The following is a 20,555-nucleotide window of genomic DNA, read 5'->3' as shown; positions in this document are numbered from 1 at the left end:
GTCAGAGAAGATAATAGTGACAGACATACTTGAACACGTGAATATTTCATTTCACTTAGATACTGAATTTTCTGGTCATTTTCCAAATGTGAATGAAGAGCTTGTATTACAGCTTCCTAGAATTTAGCGGCACTGTTTTTTACCTAGATGGCATTTTGTTCAATTACTAAACAGACCTATTTTTTTCTTCCCCAGCTTTATTGACATACAACATTGTGTAAGTTTAAGGTGTACAACATGATTATTTGCTATATGTGTAGACTGTAAAATGATTACCACAATAAGGTTAGTTAATACATCCATAGCCTCGCATAGTTACCATTTTTTTTGTGTGTGGTGAGGACTTTTAAGATTTACTCTGTTGGCAATTTCAACTATATAATACAGTATTGTGAACTAGAGTCTCTGTGCTGTGTGTTATATCTCCAGAACTTATTCATCTTATAACTGGAAATTTGTACCCTTTGACTATCCTCACCCATTTCCCCCACCTCTACTCCTGCCCCAGTAACCACCAATCTACTCTATGTTTCTATTAATTTGGATTATTTATTTATTTGTTTACCCATTCATCAATTTATGGGCATATAGGTTGTTTCCCTGTCTTAACAATTGTGAACAACACTGCAATGAACATGGATGGACCTTGATGGTATTATGCTGAGTGAGTTCTTTTTCTGAAAGAGAAATAAAATGGGAAAACCTTTAGCTATACTATCCAAGAAAAAAAGAGGACTCAAACAAGGTTATAAATGAAAAAAGAGACATTACAACCAGCACCACAGAAATACAAAAGATGATAAGAGACTACTATGAAAAATTATAAGCCAACAAATAGGATAACCTAGACAAATGGATAAATTCCTAGAAATGTACAACCTACCAAGCCTGAAACATGAAAAAACAGAAAAGCTGAACAGACCAATAACAAGTAAGGAGATTGAATCAGTAATCAAAAACCTCCCAAGAAAAAGGTGGTTTCAGGTGAATTTTAACATTTAAAGAAGACAATGCCAATTCTTCTTAAGCTCTTCCAAAAACTTGAAGAGGAGGGAACAGTTTCAAACTTATTTTATGAGGCCAGCATCCCTGATACCATAACCAGATAATAATACAACAAGAAAACTACAGGCTAATATCCCTGATAAATATAGATGCAACAATACTCAGAAAAATTCTAGCAAATTGACTTCAACAGGAGTTTAAAGGATCATTCATCATGATCAAGAGGGATTTCTCTCTGGGATTCAAGGATGGTTCAACATATGCAAATCAATAAATGTGATACACCACACAAATAGAACAAAAGATAAAGATCATACGATGATTCAATAGATACAGAAAAAGCATTTGACAAAGTTCAACATTCTTTCATAATAACAGCTCTCAAGAAATTGAATACAGAAATGGCATACATAGCACAATAAAGACCATACATGACAGGCTCACAGCTAACATCATATTCAACAGTGAAGAGATAAAATTTTTCCTCTAAAATCAGGAACAACACAAGGGTGCACACTCTCAGCATTCCTATTCAACACAGCATTAGAAATCCTTGCTAGAGTAATTAGGCAAGAAAAAAGAATTAAAAGGCATTGAAATAGGAAAGGAAAAAGTAAAATTAGTCTTCTTGTAGATGACATGATCTTATATATAGCAAACCCTAAAGCTCCACCAAAAAGCTGTTAGAACTAATCAACAAATTAAGAAAAGTTGCAGGATACAAGATCAACATACAAAATCAGTTACATTTCTGCACACTAACAAAGAGAAATAAAGAAAATAATCCCATTTACAACAGCATCAAAAACAACAGAATACTTAGGACTAAGCTGAACCAAGGAAGTGAAATATTTGTAAACTGAAAACTTGATGAAAGAAATTGGAGAAGATGTGAATAATTGGAATAATACTACATGTTCACGAATTGGAAGAATTAATATTTTTAATATGTTCATACTACCCAAAGCTATCCTATAGATTTATTGCAATCCCTTACAAAAATCTCATTGGCATTTTTCATAGAAATAGAAAAAAGAATTCTAAAATTCTTATGGAACCACAAAAGATCCCTAGTAGCAAAAGCAATCTTAATAAAGAAGAACAAATCTGGAGGCATCACACTTCCTGATTTCAAACTACACTATAAAAGTACAGTATACAAAATACTATAGTACTGGCATAAAAACAGACACACAGACCAATGAAACAGAATTGAGATCCCAGAAATAAGCCCACACATGTCCAGTCGAATAGTATTTGACAAAATAGCCAAGAATACTCAGTGGAGGAAAAGCTGGTCTTTCCAATAAATAGTGCTGAGAAAGTTGGATATTCACATGAAGGGGAATGAAACTAAATTCCTACCTTATACTACTCACAAATATTAACTCAAAATGGATTCAAGACAAAATGTAAGACTTGAAACCTTAAAATTGCTATAAGAGAACCTAGAGAAAAAGCTCGTTGACATTGGCATTGGCAATGATATTTTGGATGTAACACCAAAAAACACAAGCAACAAAAGCAAAAATCAACAAGTGGGACTACATCAAACTAAAAAGCTTCTGAACAGCAAAGGAAGTCATCAACAAAGTGAAAAGGTAATTTATAAAATGGAAGAAAATATTTGCAAACCATATATCTGATAAGGGCTTAATATCTAAAATATATAAGGAACTCATACAACAATATAGCAAAAGTTAAAAACAAAATCTGATTAAAAAAAGGACAGAGGACCCGAATAGACTGTTTTCCAAAGAAGACATACAAATGGGCAACAGGTATGTGAAAACATGCTCAACATCACTAATCATAGTGGAAATGCAAAGTAAAGCCACGATGAGATATCACCTCACAGCTACAGAATGACCTTTATCAAAAAGCTGAGATAAATTTTGGCAAGGATGTGGAGAAAAGAGAACCCTTGTGCACTGTTGGTGAGAAAGTAAATTGGTACAGTCACCATGGAAAACAGTGTGAAGGTTTCTCAAAAAATTAAAAATAGAACTACTGTATGATCCAGCAATCCCATCTATGGATATATACCCAAAGAAAATGAAATGACTATCCTAAAGATACATCTTCACCTCCATGTTTATTGCAGTGTTGTTCACAATGGTTAAGACATGGAAACAACCTACGTGCCCATAAATTGATGAATGGGTAAAGAAATCGTGGTATATATACACAATGGAATATCATTCAGTCATTAAAAAAAGGAAACATTGTCATTTTTGACAACATGGAGGGACCTTGAAGGATTATGCTAAGTGAAATAAATCAGCCAGCGAAAGACAAATACTGTATGATCTCAATTATACGTGGAATCTTAAAAACCCATAGAATCAGAGTTGATTGCTCGTTTTCAGGGGCTGGGTGTGGGGCAAATGGGGAGATGTTGGTCAAAGTGTACAATCTTTCAGTTATAAGATGAACAACTTCAGGCAGTCTAATATACAGCATGGTGACTAGAGTTAACTTCAAACTTGAAAGTAACAAGAGACTAAGTCCTAAATGTTCTCGCTGCACACACACAAAATTCTAATTATGTGAGGTGTTGGATGTGTTAACTAACATTATTGTGGTAATCATTTTGCCTTATATTCATGTATCAAATCATCATGTTGTAAACCTTAAACTTATACAGTGTTACCTGTCAATTATAGCTCAATAAAGCTGGAATAAAAAAGTTGCCATGATTGTCAATCATTAGAACTGTTGAATTTGTTTACCAACCTCTGAGGTCTCTAATAAGGACTAACTCCAAAACACCTATGTGCCTTAACGGGGCCAGCTTTTTTTGTTCTTAATAAAGAATTTTAGAAATACACTTCTGTTACTTTTGTGTCCTCTGAAAATACACTCCTGGGACTATTCTTCCACAGCAAAATGTGTATTTTGATATTATTATCTACCCTTTCTATGTATGTAAATAAATCTCCTGATTACTCATAGTTTACTGAGAGCCTGATGTGGTAATTTATCGGGACATATCCAAGACACCTACAGACCAGCATAGCTTTATTACCATCATAGTTCTAGATAACAGAATGATCTCAGCTTTTTATTGACCAGGGAAGACAGAGCTTTTACAATAACTAATGCCTGGGCACACCCTTTAAGAAAAGCATAATTTTCAATCAATTAAGATAAAGGGCCTTAGATTATTTTGAGTTGACCAAACTCATCCATGGGACTTATTCTCTAGGTTAGGCCTAGGCTAGACAGGTCTCATAATATTAGTGATTGTCCTGTAGAAATAAACAAAAACCAACCAAACGAGAAAAACAAAGGCTATTGACTTAGAACTCACCATAGCAAGGGTGTCAGCCACCATCACTTGTGTTTTGGCAGAGACTCAAAGACAGGCAAGGAGTGGGAAAGCTTATAGTGGAAAAAATGGAAGGCTTCAGGTGTGCTCTCACTGGAGGCTATTGGCAAGAGGAACCTGTAAGTGGGCTAACCAGTAGGGGAGAATCCTATGAGATTGGTTATAGGTGCATACTTGACACTCTCTGTTTCATCCTAAATTGGAAACAGGCAAAAACATTAGGAAGCTGACAGTTATTAAGTGCTGGTCATTTGGGGCCAGTTGTTACAGACGTTATTGTTTAATTTCCAGGATTCTTATTAGAGGTAGCAGGCTGGCTTCCTGGGTTGTTTATTGTAGATGATGGGTTGGTTTCTTAGACAGGTTGCTGCAGGTTGTGGGTCAGAGTTCTACTTTTATATATGGTGTGGGGGATCAAAATTGGCCACCCCAAAATGTTTCTCTTTGCCTTGATTATTTAAGACTCTGAATGAAACTTCGACCTTCCCCCTAACTGCCTAAAAGAGTTTAAGATAAAAGGTCTATCCCCAGGACAGGCCATCACCATAGATAACTCTGGGTATAGGTAGACTAGGAAGATCCTTGCTAAGCTAGTTCTTATCAAAGTTCTGTCTACCAAACGTTTGCTTTTCCATTTCCATGTGAATTGCCTTCCTCCCCTGTGACGACTCAAACCACTACCCCCAACATCCTCCTTTGTTTTAGCTGAAGATGGTGTTTAAGGTGGTGGGATTGAGCCATTTTAGCAAGTCACTCAGCTTCCCTGGGTTTCTCCTATGTACACATGTTGTATAGCTTTGCTTGATTTTCTCCTGTTACTCTGTCTCATGTCAATTTAATTCTTAGACCAGTCAGAAGAACCTAGAGGGTAGAGGAATTGTCTTCCTTCCCTACAAGGGTCTGCCCATTGTTTGTATATTCAGTCTCTCAGTCTTCATACTTCTTCCTCTTCTGTATTGCCTAATGTCCGTGTGCTTCAAATGTTACTTCCTAGCCATTTCCATGAGCTGACATCCAATTCATGACACTGCATCAATGTGATACTGAAGCTCTCCTGGTCAGTCTGACTCTCCAGTAGCTAAGAGTTCCCCAAAGGAGGGAATTATAATGAAGGAAATGATAGTCTTCACTTACTGAAGGGGAGGAGGTGTGGCACAACAATGTCAGGAGCCATTATCCCTATTCGTACCCAGTATACTTCTTGGCTAAAATCACAAGATTTTTAGAAAGTAACTGATTGTGTTAGTCAGTCTATCCCAGGACAGATTGCTCTCTCTAATAGTATCTAGACAACTCACTTGCTCAAGTCTCACACTTACAGAGTTTTTTTCTTTTGTAAATCTTGCCTGGCCTTTGTTCAATGGCAACTCATAAATGATTGATTTCCCTTATATATGAACAAATTTCAGTTATTCTCTGAAAGGGCGTTGGGTCAGTTGGTCACGTGTCAGTCGTGGTACATGGGAATATTGAGAAACAAGAAGGAATTCTGCACTCAGAAGTGTTGGTAGTGATTTCCATGGCCACAGGTTTGTTTTCAGCCTGTCGTGGTTCATTGCAGTTTACCTGTGCCCAGTTACATGACTTTACAGATTACTTGTTATACTGGCATAACAGTATTATTTCAAAACATTCATTTGCATAAATATATTTAGGTCACGACTATTTCATAGAAAAAGTTGAGTTGAAATTAGAAGCTGCTTATGATAATAATAATAATAATAATAATGATGATGATGATGAAAAGATGAGGAGGAAGAAAATGGCCAAACTGACATTTCTCTTACACTTATTATAAGCACTTAATCAGATCTGGAGATAAAATTGATGACCCTAATATCACCTGAAAAAGGCAATCTAAAAGAATATATCAAAATTACCAGCAACTTCATTAGAAATTTGAGTTTTTAGCTACTATCGTTAATACTGAAACTCGCACTGAAATGTGCTTTGTGACACTAGCTATTGAAAACAGAGAACTATTTCTCCAGTACTAGTGGCTAAACATTTAAAACTATGCATCCAGGACATGCAGGACTCCTGAAAGTTTTTTTAAAAATTCTGTTTTTAATATCCTTTAACATGAGACAATATGTCATGGTGTTTAAGAGCACAGACTCTGCACTCTAGGGTCAAACTCACTGGGTTGACATGCTGGTGTTGCAGTTTATGGGACCTGGGGGTGGTGACTTAACCTCTGTGTGTCTCGACTTCCTCAAATATAGCAGAGGAATATATATAACCCATGAAACTAGTTACAAGAGGGCCTGGAGCAAACAGCTGCTTAATAATTGCCAACTCTCGTCATTAAACACTCCTCCCACACTAGCACAAATTCAATTTAACTAATGATAAAGGTTAAGAAACCCTACTGAGGTGATTTAATTAAAAGTGAAAATAAAAACTATCTATCATTGAGGAAAAGCTTGTCCTCCTTACTCAGTAAAAATATCTGCACTGGTCTAAACATTGGTGGAAACAATACAGACAAATGATACAGCAACAGAGTAAAATGTGTTCCTTTATCATTAAAAACTGTTGCATGATAAATTAGTGAATAGAACAAATAGAGATACCAGTTCATTTGAAAATCACTATTTTCAGCATTCACAGGCAAGCTATTGCAGCAAAGCATCTGAAGCCAGGGGTGCATGAACAGATACAGGATGTCATTGATACAGTTAAGTTTTTCATTAAAATGATCTTTAAAATACTAGAGTCATTATCATATCTTGAAGTGAGATGAGGAGTGGCCATGAACAGAACAGGGGTTCACTGGCATCATGTCAATACTTGAAAGAGTGGCTGGATTCAGGATGAGTTATAACTTTCTTCTAATAAGAGACAAATGTTCTAAATTTGTTCATCCATTCTCTGATGATAAGTAGCTATTCAAGAAATGTTTTAAAAGTAATTAACACCTTTATTTTTTCCTTTAACATAAATGTGATATATAAGCGAAAGCAATTGCTTTTCAAAAGGAAATCACACAATGCAGATGGAACCTGGAAAACATTTTTGGGTTTCAACATACGCTGATATGATAATTCAGACAAAATTATATGAATAAAATTAAAAATTTTCATGTCTGCATATATTATTTTTTAAAACTTGGAAAAAGAATTTTCTCACCTACATAAAAATATTACAAAGAATTTCAATGATGTTTCAGCCTATTTTCTAAAAATATAAAAATTCAGGGGCCAGCCCTATGGGGCACAGATGTTAGCTCAGCAACAATCTTCCTCATCACAAAAAGAAAAGAAAAAATATATAAAAATTCAGCACATTCTGATTAGTTTGCAACAGCAGCAGACTGACATCAGAGATTGTAGTAATTTACTAGCTAAGAACTAGGAAAGCCCTTTGCAAATTAGTAGTTAGTGTTTAAAACAAAGTGCCATAATTTTGTAAATGCACTCAAGGACGCAATTTTTTATTTCAACAAATGTGTATTTGTGAGGAAAGGAGGATCTAATACAAAACATGAAGAAAAACAGCCAGAGATACAGGAATAAAAAATGTTATCACAGAGGCCTGAGGAGGCTGTGAGTTTCACAGGGTGGTCGATAGTGCCAACTCATATAATTAGCTAATTAAGATAGTAACTGACATACATGCTTTGGATTGGTGATTAGATGAGTGGTGATGTTGGTGAGAGAGCAGTGTCAGTGGAATGGAGGGGGCAGAAGCAGAACCAGTTACAGCCTCAACCCAATGCCTGCTTCTATTCCCAGGAAGCGCCCAGGCCCTGGCCACCCTGGTTTACTCTCCCTTCCTTAAATATGCCTTATGCTTTAAAGCTCCCATCTCTTTCCCTTTGATCATGCTGTTCCTTCAGACTACAATACCTTACCACATGTTCTCTGCTTATTGAAATCTAATTTATCCTTCAAGAAGCAAAGGAAACGTCATTTCTATGTAACGTCTTCTCTTAGTCTTCTAAGTTACGTTCTTCTTTGTGTACCATATACTTTGCTAATGGTCTTATTGTATTATTTAACTCAGTCTGAGCTGCCCTATATACAGTCTTTCAAGGGATTTTTCTCTCTCCATTGGTAGATGCCTGAGGGCAAGATTATTTCTTACTTATCTATGCAGCATTCTTCCTGATCACACCCCTTCTGTGGCTACTCTCTGCTCAATGCCTGCCCCAATGACTTGTTTTTATAATCACTCTATAAATGTTGAATTTAATTTAATTGAAATTTCTGCAATCACTGCAATAAGCATTCTTTGAGGGACTACATTATCTGGAACTATGAGAGGTTTGCAATGTGGAAAGTCAAAAAGAAAATTAATCCAGCTGAGAGTAAACAATACTTTCACATGAGGAAGAGCTGGATGAACACACAAGTCAAGCAGGATGAAGAGCTCTTTGTATTATAAACATGGTAAGCATTTTCCAGATCAGAAAGTTGAGGATGTCTCCATGGAGGGAGCCAGACTTCATATAAAGATTGAATAGGACTTGTATAGAGGAATAGGTCAAAGGAGGCATTTTAGATGAGGAGTAGATTCTGAGTAAATATGCTGAGTTAGGATTTAACTCTAGTGCATCAAGGAATAGAGAAGTGATAGGTAGGTCTCTGGAGATGGAATCTTAAAAGTGAGTGGTAGAAAAGAAAGTCATGAGTGATACAAACACAATCTGTGGAGCATTTGGAATACTAAGAGGAAGGAGAGAGATTTAGTTTGGAGAGTAATGAGGAGCCAAAAACATCTCTAGTCCATAAAAATGTATCTACAATAGAAAAAGGACAGATATGGAAGACCAATTAAAAAGTTCTCTTGTGATACACAAGAGAAGCTAAAGAACACAATACCAAAGTTGTTTCAGGGGATGAATCTATAGGATTAGATCAGATTCATCAAAAGGGGTGAAGGAGAAGAATGCCACCCTGGTTGATCACACCACATTTTTGCCTCTTTTCTACAAATCCAAATCTCTCTTCAAACCTCAGTTTAACTTCCACTTCCTCCATTAAGTGATTAATATGAATTTTTTTCTCTCCACTATAGTTTTCAAGTAAAGAAGAAGATGAGAGAGAGAGAGTGTGTGTGTGAGAGAGAGATCAAGTGTGTCAAAAATGAACATGATCCTTAAGCTGACTTTAGTGATGGATATTTGATTTAACCCCATAATCTCAAAGGATGTCCATCTTTAATTGATGCTCTTTGGTTTACTGTGTTTTGGGAACCATGCCTCTCAGGTTAAGAGTCTCTGCAGAAATACCCTGAGGCCAAATGCCAAGGAAATCCCTTTAGAATCAATGGAAAACTTTAACTTTGCCCTGAGGCTAACATAATTATTGTCACTGACCTAAGGTAGAGACAGTATCCTAGATTTTCATAATTTATTCCCAAATATTTCAAAGACTAAGGTTTATATTCTTAATTTCTCTAAAAACAGATAACAGCAGGTGGTCAATAAGCTATTATAAAGCTTTGTTAGCGAACTCAGAATATGAGGACTGATTTTTAATTTATTAAGATGCATAGATAGACATTTCCCTAAAGTACTTCAGCATTTTTAATTGGTTATGCATTTTATCTACTTAATTGTTTTGGCTTGTCTTTAAATTGAAGACGCTTTGGAAAGCAGTAAAGAGACACAGTACAGTGGATCCTTCTGACCTATTCTGAGTTCAGAAGCACCATTGTCTTATCAGTAAATATACAGGTGAGGCTGGAAATGACTTCGTAAAATAAGTCTGGGAGGTAAAGGAAATTGATTTCTAATTCAGTTGAATAATTTATATTTCAAATTCAGGGAGAGAAAAATGAGTCTTCATTCATTCTTCCTCTGATCCAGTGTCTTTTGTATAAAATAGTGATTATTTTTAACTAAACGAGAGTCCACATAAGTATTTTCACTTGATTTACCATTAAGTGTTACTAAAATAATGATAAAAAGCTATCTTTGAATAATGTTAGTAAGTTTTTCCAAAATACTATTATTCTGAAAGATTTTTCAAAAGTGTTATAGACCTAAAATATAAAGGGCAAACTTATTTTATTCATTTGACTACAACCCTCTAGTGACAAAACTCCAGAAAACCTTACCATGCTATGTGAGAAAACAGGAAAAGAGCATATTAAATTAAGTGTAGACAAAGATAAGCAGAAAAAAAACTAACCAAAATATGTTTTTAAAACAATGTACTTGAAGAATCAATAGGCACTTCTCCAAACTAGTCTATGTGAAAAATGCTGAGGCCAAAGACCTTTAGCAATTTCCACAAGAGAAGAAAAGGCATTTTAGCAATCTTTAAGACCTATGTTTCTTGTAAAATTATTGTTGCTAAACTATTGTAAATATATAATAAATTTGAGTGATCATTGAATTCCAGTAAATATATAGTGGATTAAGAGTAAATAGTGAGTTTATAAGCATAAATAATCACATAATAACTGTAGATCCTCCATGGGATTCACCGAAAGTGAGGGTATTAGTTTCTGTAGAAGGAGCATGAAGGAGTGCAACATAGGTATTTATGAGGAGTATACACTGTGAATGGAGACTTAGTAACGAAATCTCGTGTTAGGCATGCATGTGGACACTTGAAACTAGAGACAAAAAGTATTAGGATAAATGGATAATTAAGAATAATAACTTCTATGGGGAAAGTGTCACACCAGCATAGGAGTAGAAGCCAGAATGTGTTGGATTAAATATAAAATGGTATCAAAATTCACATAAGAACATTTAAAGATGTTCTATATTCTTATCCTGTCTTAAAAGATGAATAGGTCTTTCTTTAAAATATCTCTAGGTGAGCTTATCTGTGAAGGAATGCTAAGCCAGAGAAACCATTTTTAAAATCCGCTGTGATTCAGTGGAGTTTTTAAAATTAGACATTTAAAATGTCTAAAGTAATTTATTTTCAAACAACACATTCTTCCTGGAGAAAAAGACACCATAAGAAAATGTCTTCCAATGCTGGAAAAGCCAAATTGTATATACTGACTAGGAATTTGCACATCAGCATTAGATAATTTATGAAGAAAAAGCTTTTCTGTCCTGGGAATTCACACAGGCATTCTAAACAACTCCGTGTACGCAATCTGTGATACTTCTATTCTTACAGACTCGACCTACTGTGCTTGTGCTACTTTTCAGGAGACAGCATAGGATCATTGAAGAAGAGCTTCTTTCTTTTTGTCCATGGGGAAATTCGAGGGGAGAATTAGATGCACTCTAATTTAAATCTCATTTTCTCTACAATTTCTATCTCAAGAGACAAAGTGGACATGATTGAGAATAATCATTCCTTGACAACGGAGTTTATCCTCACAGGATTTACAGATCACCCAGAGCTGAAGACCCTCCTGTTTGTGGTGTTCTTGGCCATCTATCTGCTCACCATGGTGGGGAATCTTGGTTTGGTGGCACTGATTTTTAAGGAGCAGCGTCTTCACACACCGATGTACGTCTTTCTGGGCAACCTGGCTCTGATGGATTCCTGTTGTTCCTGTGCCGTCACCCCCAAGATGTTAGAGAACTTCTTTTCTGAGGACAGAATGATTTCCCTCTATGAATGCATGGCACAATTTTACTTTCTCTGCCTTGCAGAAACTGCAGACTGCTTTCTCCTGGCGGCAATGGCCTATGATCGCTATGTGGCCATATGCAGCCCACTGCAGTACCACACCATGATGTCGAGGAAACTCTGCATTCAGATGACCACAGGGGCCTTCATAGCTGGAAACCTGCATTCCCTGATCCATGTAGGGTTTCTATTAAGGTTAACTTTCTGCAGGTCTAATCAAATTGACCACTTTTTCTGTGATATACTTCCACTCTATCGACTCTCCTGTACTGACCCTTTTATAAATGAACTAATGATATATATATTTTCAATGCCAATTCAAATCTTCACCATTGCCACTGTCTTAATCTCTTATATTTGCATACTTCTCACTGTTTTCAAAATGAAATCCAAAGAGGGGAGAGGCAAAGCGTTTTCTACCTGTGCATCCCACTTTCTCTCTGTCTCAATGTTCTACGTTTGTCTCCTCATGTATTTTCGACCATTTGAAGAAGGGAATAAAGACATACCGGTGGCGATTTTTTATACGATAGTAATTCCCTTATTGAACCCTTTTATTTATAGCCTGAGAAATAAGGAGGTGATAAACGTTCTGAAAAAAATTATGTGGAATCATAATATTCTTAAACATCATCCTCTATGAAAACCTGATTTTAATTTATTAAAATGTTTTTAGATAAGTGATATAAGAAACAAAAAATACTTTTTACATAAAATATCAATCTGTAAATTATTAGACAGTGCTTGTTAAAAGACACATGAATAGAATCTCAAAATTGTCTGGCAAATCTTAATCCAAACTCCACCTTTATCAGAGTAAATCAGTGATAACTGATCAGTAAATCAATGATAATTTTCCTTATCAACTCTCATTACTCTCATGGAGTTGTGTCAGACTGTCATTCCAAACCTCAGTAAATCAAGATGGCATCAAAATTAAATGTTTAAATGTGTAGAAGAGTCAGCCTTGATTAACCTTGTCTAGCTAATGTAAGACATTATATCTGATCCTATGCAGAGTGTTCGAAACATTTAAAATTTCCTGGTAGGAGATTGAAATGACCATTTTCGTTCCGAAAACTGACATGACAGACACACGTGGGTTAGTTTGTGAAGAGACAGACTAGAAGCAAACTAACTGCAATCATCTACATTTAAAGTGATGAAGTTTGATACGTACAAGACTCCAAGAAGGTGGAAAAAATGGAATGGGAAGGAATACACACACACACACACACACATACACACACACAGAGTCACATGTACATTTTGTAGAATAATTAACAATGAATTATAACAAGTTGGCTACATTAGATTGAGATCTCCTTTAACCTGAAGTATGATGAATGTCCTTTACCTTTTGAAGGCATCCATCATGTTATGTATTATGGAATATAGAATAGTACCTTACATAGTGAACAATAAGCATTTAAACACATATTAATGAAGACATTTTATTTTGTATATTTTTGAGTAATAGTAAAATTAATATTTTGTGTGTTTATTGGCCATTTTACTTCTATGAATTGTCTGTTCATTTTTCCTTTGTCTTACTGTTATTTCCTAATTTATTTGTATCACTTTACAGAGAAAAGATATTAAAATGTTGCGACTATTTGTGGCAAATACTTCATCTGTGTCTTGATAGTATTTTAATATTTGTTTGTGTTATTTATAACTGGTAAACATTTTAATTTGATATGCTCATATTTATTAACCTTGTCTTATGTGATCTTTTATGCTTTTGTGTTTAAAATTTCTTTTCTTAATCTGAGGTCTATGATTAATGAACATTTCTTTTTCTCTTTTTCTTGTGTCTCCTCCTCCTCAGTTCCCCCCTCCTGTTTCTTTCTTTCCTGACTTTCTTTTCCTTCCTCCCTCCCTCCCTCCCTCCCTTCCTTCCTTCCTTCCTTTCTTTCTTTCTTTCATCAGTTTAAATTCCTGCACTTCACTCTTGATTCTGCCTGGAATTTATTTAGTATATGGCATAAATTGAAGATGTAACTTTATTTGGCTTGTTCTCTAAAAACAATCAACAGGTTGTTTTAACTCAAATCAATATCCAAGGAAGATTTCCTTGGGAACCTGGCTAAATAATTCTAAAATTTTTCTAGGAAAAGGACAATCAATAAAACTAATGGACAATGTATTATATATTAAAATATATGATGAAGTTTCAATAATTAAAACAATTTGGTTTAAAATCAAGAATCAGTAGATAGATTAATGGAAAAAATCACCTTATCCAAAGTAAACTGCCATTTAAAATAGTAAGAACATCACAAATCAATGAGGAAAGAAAGGATTGATTCGTGAATGCCCCAGATAAACTGGCTTACTGTTTATCTCGTCCACTTATGTTAAAATTCTTCAGTTACCTCTCATTCAGAGATATTTTATAAACATAATTGATATTTTTTCTTTTTTCATCACTTAAATTTATATACATAGCACTTTTACTCAACTGGGATTCATTTTAGAGTGTTGTGAAATGAGAAATGAAGTTCGATTTTTTAATGGCTAACCAGTAGTTCCAAAAGCATTTATGAACTGGACTTTCCCTTACTCATCAATTCCTTATGCCTTCTTCTTGGTCACGCACAATCACACACTCACACACACATGCACACACAGAGAGGTCTGTTTCCAGCCTATCTGGTCTGCACAACCAAACCACGACAGTCTCAGTCCCTACACTTAGATTCTAGTAGGAAAGAGAGACATTTTAAAAATAATTAAACTAAATATTAATAAGTATTATGATTAGAGAAGACTCTTCTGCCTCTAGTCAGAGACTAAATGTTAGGATTCTAAAAAATTCAGATAAAAGATTCTTTATTCTCTTCTCTTTATTCTTTCTTTCCATATGACCCTATCCTTTTTCTCAGGACTTTTAATATTGTCAATAAGAAGATGACCCAGAATGTATATTTCCAGCTCTGACATGTCCCCTATTTCCAGACGCATGTGTTCAGGTGCCAAGCAGGACATAATAACTTGAATGTCTCAAAGACATCTCAAACTTAACAAGATTAAAAGGGAGCTCTTGAATCCTCCTATAAACATAGTTCCCCCTGGTCTTCTCTGTCTTGATGGTAGCATCCTCCAAGCAGTTGGGAAAGGAAGAAATTAGGAGTGATCTCCATCTCCTTCTGCTATCACATCTGGACTTACACAAGTTCTGTCAACTCTGTCTCTGAAATACATCTGAAATGTGCCCAAGTCTCTCCATTTACACCACCTTTACACAATTCCATGCTGCCATCACCTGTCACCTGAACAATGTCATGAGCTTCAAACTTGCTATTGTCCTTTAATTTCTTTTTAACTTTTATTCAGAAACCAATTTTAGATATAGTACTAAAAGGTCTATTCAAAAACTACAGTCTTCTGTCTACAATGACTGTGCATTTCAGCCACAACCACTTTCTAATTATGTTTAGCTGTTTCTCTGAAAATTTGCCTCCATATTTCGTAGTATTAATTGTAGACATATTAATCAAATTCCAGTTACGGTAAATGAATATTTACTTATGTGTTTATTTAACACCTCCCCATTTCTCTCACCCTAGCTGGTATCTAACAATTTCCAATAATTCAATAATCAGTTTTTATTAGGGATGTGCAAATACTTTCCATTGCTGAGGTAACTAGTGTAACATGATTATATTTCCTTTCTCTGCACTTGGTTGATAAGTATGTCATATGTAATTGGTTCTCTGCATCCCATAGTTCATGTAGGATTATTATTTAGATTAACTTTCTGCAGGTCCAATGTAATACATCATTTCTACTGTGAAATCTTGCCACTATATTCGATTTCTTCCACTGACCCATTTGTTAATGAATTGGTGGTTTTAATTTTCACTGCTTTTATACAAATAACCACTTTAATGACCATCATAATCTCTTATACTCGTGTGTTCTTCGACATTCTAAAAAAAAGTCTGAAAAGGTCAGGAGCAAAGCCTTCTCCACGTGCAGTGCCCACCTGCTCTCTGTCTCATTGTACTATGGCAGTCTCATCTTCATGTGTGTATGTCCTGCACCTGGCCTAGCTGAAGACCAGGACAAAATGTATTCCCTATTTTACACAATTATAATTCCTCTTCTAAACCCACTTATTTACTAATTGAGAAATAAAGCGGTTATAGGTGCACTGAGAAAAGTTGCAAAGAAGTAAACAGTTCCCAAAGGAAATTTCAAATTGTTTCTCTTTTTACCCTTTGCATAAACAAGTGCCCAAGTCTTGCAGTTAAGCCTTGGCTCTGCCCATTCACAAGAAGGCTAGTGGTCAGGGTGGTCACTGAGCACTGGGTGAGGGAACCCAGCTTGACACAATGTTTACTTGGATGTGGGTCCAGTTGAAGTTACTACTTCAGTTGAAATGACTCACGTCATCCACAGTTGATTTACTGAACAATATTGCAATTCCTTTCTATAGGAACATTTAGTCTTTGAAAATTTGCAGTCTGAAAGGGACTCCTCCCCCAAATTTCATTTAATAATTGATAGTAACTGAGGCTGGTGTCTAAGTGTGGAGTCGTTTATTTAGTTCATGACTGATCCTAACTCACTGTGCTAGACCTGCATGTTACTAAGGCTTTGTGACACCCTACCACACCATGATAAAATGATAAAAACTTTAATTCTGGCAGAAAAATGTTCCTGAAATAAAAGTGAGGAAAATTAAGAAAAATGAAAAGGTTTGAAAAACTGGTACATCTTAACAACAATTAAAAAAAGTTGTTGGCTTGAACTAAACAATAGAACATCAAAATTTAAAACTTCCTTATCTAGAAGTCCACACGCTATCCTTTATAAGGACATTATATGATACAGCGGTATTCAGGAATTTGTACATGTGGAAATATCTCAAGATACAGCCTTCTCAAATATTACAGATCTCCAATACTCTATTTACATGAGTATTTTGTTTACAATAGTAAGCCTGGTCAAACATTTGCATAGAGAGTGCATTGCTATTTTATTTTATTACATCTAACTGCATTTGCTATTATGTAATCCATTGATTTCTCCTATTTTTAAATTTTTTCCATCTGCTTTGTGTTCCTGTAATATTTTGTCTTTCTTCTAGTTTTTATACTTAAAGTTGAATTTTTTGTTTCTTCAATAATAAGTTAACTTTAGCTTACTGTAACTTATTTTAGTTTATAAACTTTTAATTCTTTAAAACTTTTTGATTCTGTTGTAATAACAGCTTAAAACACAAATACATTGTACAGCTGTATAAAAATATTTTATTTCTTTATATCCTTATTCTATAAACTTTTTTCTATTTTTAAAGTTTTTTATTTTTTTACTTTTAAACTTTTTTATTAAAAATCAAGGCACAAACACACATTAGTGTAGGCCTGCACAGAGTCAGGATCATCAGTATCACTGTCTTCCACCTCCACATCTTGTCCCACTGGGACAATCACATGCATGTTCATGCATAACAGGGGCAATAACACGCATGTTGCTATCGTCTCCTATGATAACAATGGCTTCCTCTGGAACCCCTCCTGAAGGACCTGCCTGAGGCTCTTCTTGAGGAGGGGTCATTCTTTTCAGAAATGTGTCCACGATGGTTCCTTTTTCTCATCACAGATTTGCTTGTAAGCAGATAATGCACCATGAACGTTCCTCTCTATTAATGAAAACATTTTGGTGTTGGGGTCCATGTTTTTAAACTTTTCAAGGAGACTGTTGAGGTCTGAAAAGCTTCTTCTACACCCTTCACTGTGATTTTTGGGGGGTTCTTCCTTTTTTTCTCCTACAGTTTCCTTTTCTCTTGCCACTTCTTCTGCTCTGTGTTCTTGATCCAGTTCCAACAGCTCATCGGTCAATTCTCCAGGGACCACCTCCAGCAGCTCCTCAACATCAGGCTATCCCTACCGGGTTGCAGTTGTTTGCCGTCTCAACCACAGCCTTCTTGGGTTTTGCAACCTCCTCATCCTTGGAAAATCCATTGAAGTCATGGATGAACCTCTTGAGTGTCTTTTTCCAGATGCCGTTCATACACTCCCTGATGACATCACACCAAACACGACTGAGATTCTTGATGCAGTCATAGATCTTGTAGTCCTTCCAGAATGGCATCAGTTTCTTCTTAGCACCTTCTTCACTTGCAACAATAGCCTGGGAAAAGGTCCTCCTCAGGTGGTAGGCCTTAAAAGCTGCTATAACTCCTTGATCTATTTGTTGGATCAAAGAGGTGATATTTGGAGGGAGAAGCACTGCTTTGCTATTGGGAAGAAGATCACCAATAAAAGGAGGATGTCCGAGAACATTATCAAAAATAAGCGAAATCTTGAAAGATACGTTATTCTCCAAAGAGTACTTCTCCATCTCACTGGCATAGCAATTCATGAGGGTGTCTTGGAAGAGGAGTTGTGTCATCTATGGCTTCATATCGCTTCTATAGTACACAGGCAGTCTCTGCTATTTCTACACTTGAAGGCCCTGGGGTCCTCACTATGCCAGATCACAAATGGTTTCAATATGTAGCCTGCAACAGTCACCCCTAACAAGACTATTATCCTGGCCTTAAAAGCCTTGAAACCTGGTATTGACTTGGCTTCCTTGTGGATGAAAGTCCTTTCAGGCGTCTGTTTCCAGAATTGAGAGGTTTCATCCATATCGAGTATTTGCTCTGGCAAGAAATTTTTCTCCACATTTGGAAACTTTACCTAGAGTTTCCAAAAATTCTCCAGCTGCCTTCACATCAGCACTTGCAGACTCACCACTCACTTTCACATAATGCAATGAATAATAATTCTTGAATTGTTTAAACCTCAGAGCTAGCAGTGAGTTCAACATTGTAGTTGGGTCCCATGTCTCTTTCGACATCAAAAACAATTTTTTTGCTCTGGCTGTGATCATCATGGTGCTGATAGCGATACACTTCTGTGTCTGGTCTTCAATACAGATCATTAGAAGTTTCTCTGCGTCTCATATAGGTCTTTTTTGAATTTTTGTTAGTCTCATTGCCTTCAATGAAGCAGATCCCTTAACAGCTTCCATAACGTTTTCTTGTTCTTCAAGGTTGTCACTATGGTGGAATGGGACATGCCTGACTGGTGAGCATAGCCATCACTGATTTTCCACCTTCGTAGTTGTTAATAAGTTTTAATTTTGATTCCAGGTCAATCAGTTTACGTGGCCTCTTACTGGCAACATTAGCAGTGGATTTTATATGCTTATGGGTCATGATGAACAAAACAACATGAGATTAAATCAAGCACAAGAGAAAATGATCCAATCAAGAGACACGGTAAACATGAGATTATATGAGGCTGCTGCCAGTGTAAATGGTACACTATTTTACAGTCAAGTTTTTGTATATAAGTAGAAAGAGTTTTCTATAAAATTACAGTAAAAAGTATATTATAGTAAACAAACCAGTAACATTGTTATTTCTTATTTATTTCTTATGTTATTTCATGTATATTTATTTCATGTTATTTCTTATCATTATCAAGTCTATGTACTGTACATAGTTGTTATTTCTTATCATTATCAAATATATGTACTATACATGAATGGCAGTGCACTAAGTTTGTTTACACAGGCTTCATCACAGACACATGAGTAATGTGTTGCATTTTTGACATTACGATGGCACCAGGTGATAGGAATTTTTCAGCTCCATTATAATCTTATGGGACCACCATGACGCATGTGGTTCATTGTGACCAAAACATCATTGTGCGGTGCATGACTGCATATTAAATATTAATTAATTATCATTCTAGGAGATAGAACAACAAAAATCTTTAAGTTGCTGTTGTGTCACTGTCTTTCTCACTGATCCAAGATCTGAAGAAAAGCATTAAAATCTCTGAATACTAAACACTAGTGGGACATTCAGGAGGATAATTTCTTTCCTTTAGTACTTGGGTATAGGGCTGCTTCTTATATGGGAAAATGTGTCCCATAATTTCCATCTCCCTACTCTCAGTGATATGATAAGAAAGGGAGCCTGAGCTGCAACCAAATAAAGAGAAGGAAGGGATATTTCCTTCCCCTCCCTGCTTCTCTATTTCTGTGATCCTCCCAAATGCTCCTGGATCCCAACAAGCAAAAATTGCTTAGAATTCCAGGCCCAGTGGAGAGTAGACATGTAAAGGATTAGGATCGTCCAGTCAAACACCTTCATTCTTTACAAGTGAGTGTTAATGTTACACTAGGCAGATTCAGCAGAGGCAGTTCCTGATGACTCCAGTGCTCATTTTGACGTCTCTCTATTCAACAAGCTGCCACCTGGGAGGAAGAGACACATCAGGTACCAGAGTTCAAGTGTCTGTTGCAGTCATCAAGCTCAGGATTTGTGTTGTGAGAAATGGTGAAACAAGTCAACTGCAGCAAAAGTCAGAAGGTGGAGTGAAGGCACCGAGTGCCAGTTGAGTCAGAGAGTATTGGGAAGGGGCCAGGCTGCTCTGAGGGAGTGTGGGGTGATGAAGCTTCCAGCAGGCCTGGACAAGAAAGCCTCCATGCCCAAGAGTAAAACAATGCAATGTTTAACAGTTAGTGCTCTGATAAGGAAGCATAAGGCCTTTGGTATTGAATTTACACAAACCACGGAGCTACCCACAGACAGCATATTTTCCATTTTCACTGAGTGAATCTCACCCACAGTTCCTAGACCAAAAGTGTTTCTC

At 36.0% G+C, this 20,555-nt stretch overlaps 1 protein-coding gene and 1 pseudogene across 1 annotated transcript; both read left to right on the top strand.

Annotated features, from left to right (window-relative positions):
* Positions 1-11,590: 11,590 nt before the first annotated feature.
* Positions 11,591-12,532, top strand: LOC103542582 (olfactory receptor 5K4). Its single transcript, XM_008509522.1, has one exon. It carries the CDS (start codon positions 11,591-11,593, stop codon positions 12,530-12,532), a length of 942 nt encoding a protein of 313 aa, XP_008507744.1.
* Positions 12,533-15,587: 3,055 nt separating this feature from the next.
* Positions 15,588-16,072, top strand: LOC139076966 (olfactory receptor 5AC2-like; annotated as a pseudogene).
* Positions 16,073-20,555: the final 4,483 nt, after the last annotated feature.

The sequence above is a fragment of the Equus przewalskii genome, chromosome 18 (genome assembly GCF_037783145.1).
Source record: "Equus przewalskii isolate Varuska chromosome 18, EquPr2, whole genome shotgun sequence".
NCBI classification, from domain to species: domain Eukaryota; kingdom Metazoa; phylum Chordata; class Mammalia; order Perissodactyla; family Equidae; genus Equus; species Equus przewalskii.
Note: the sequence above shows the minus strand (reverse complement) of the source record. Positions and strands in the feature narration are given on the sequence as shown.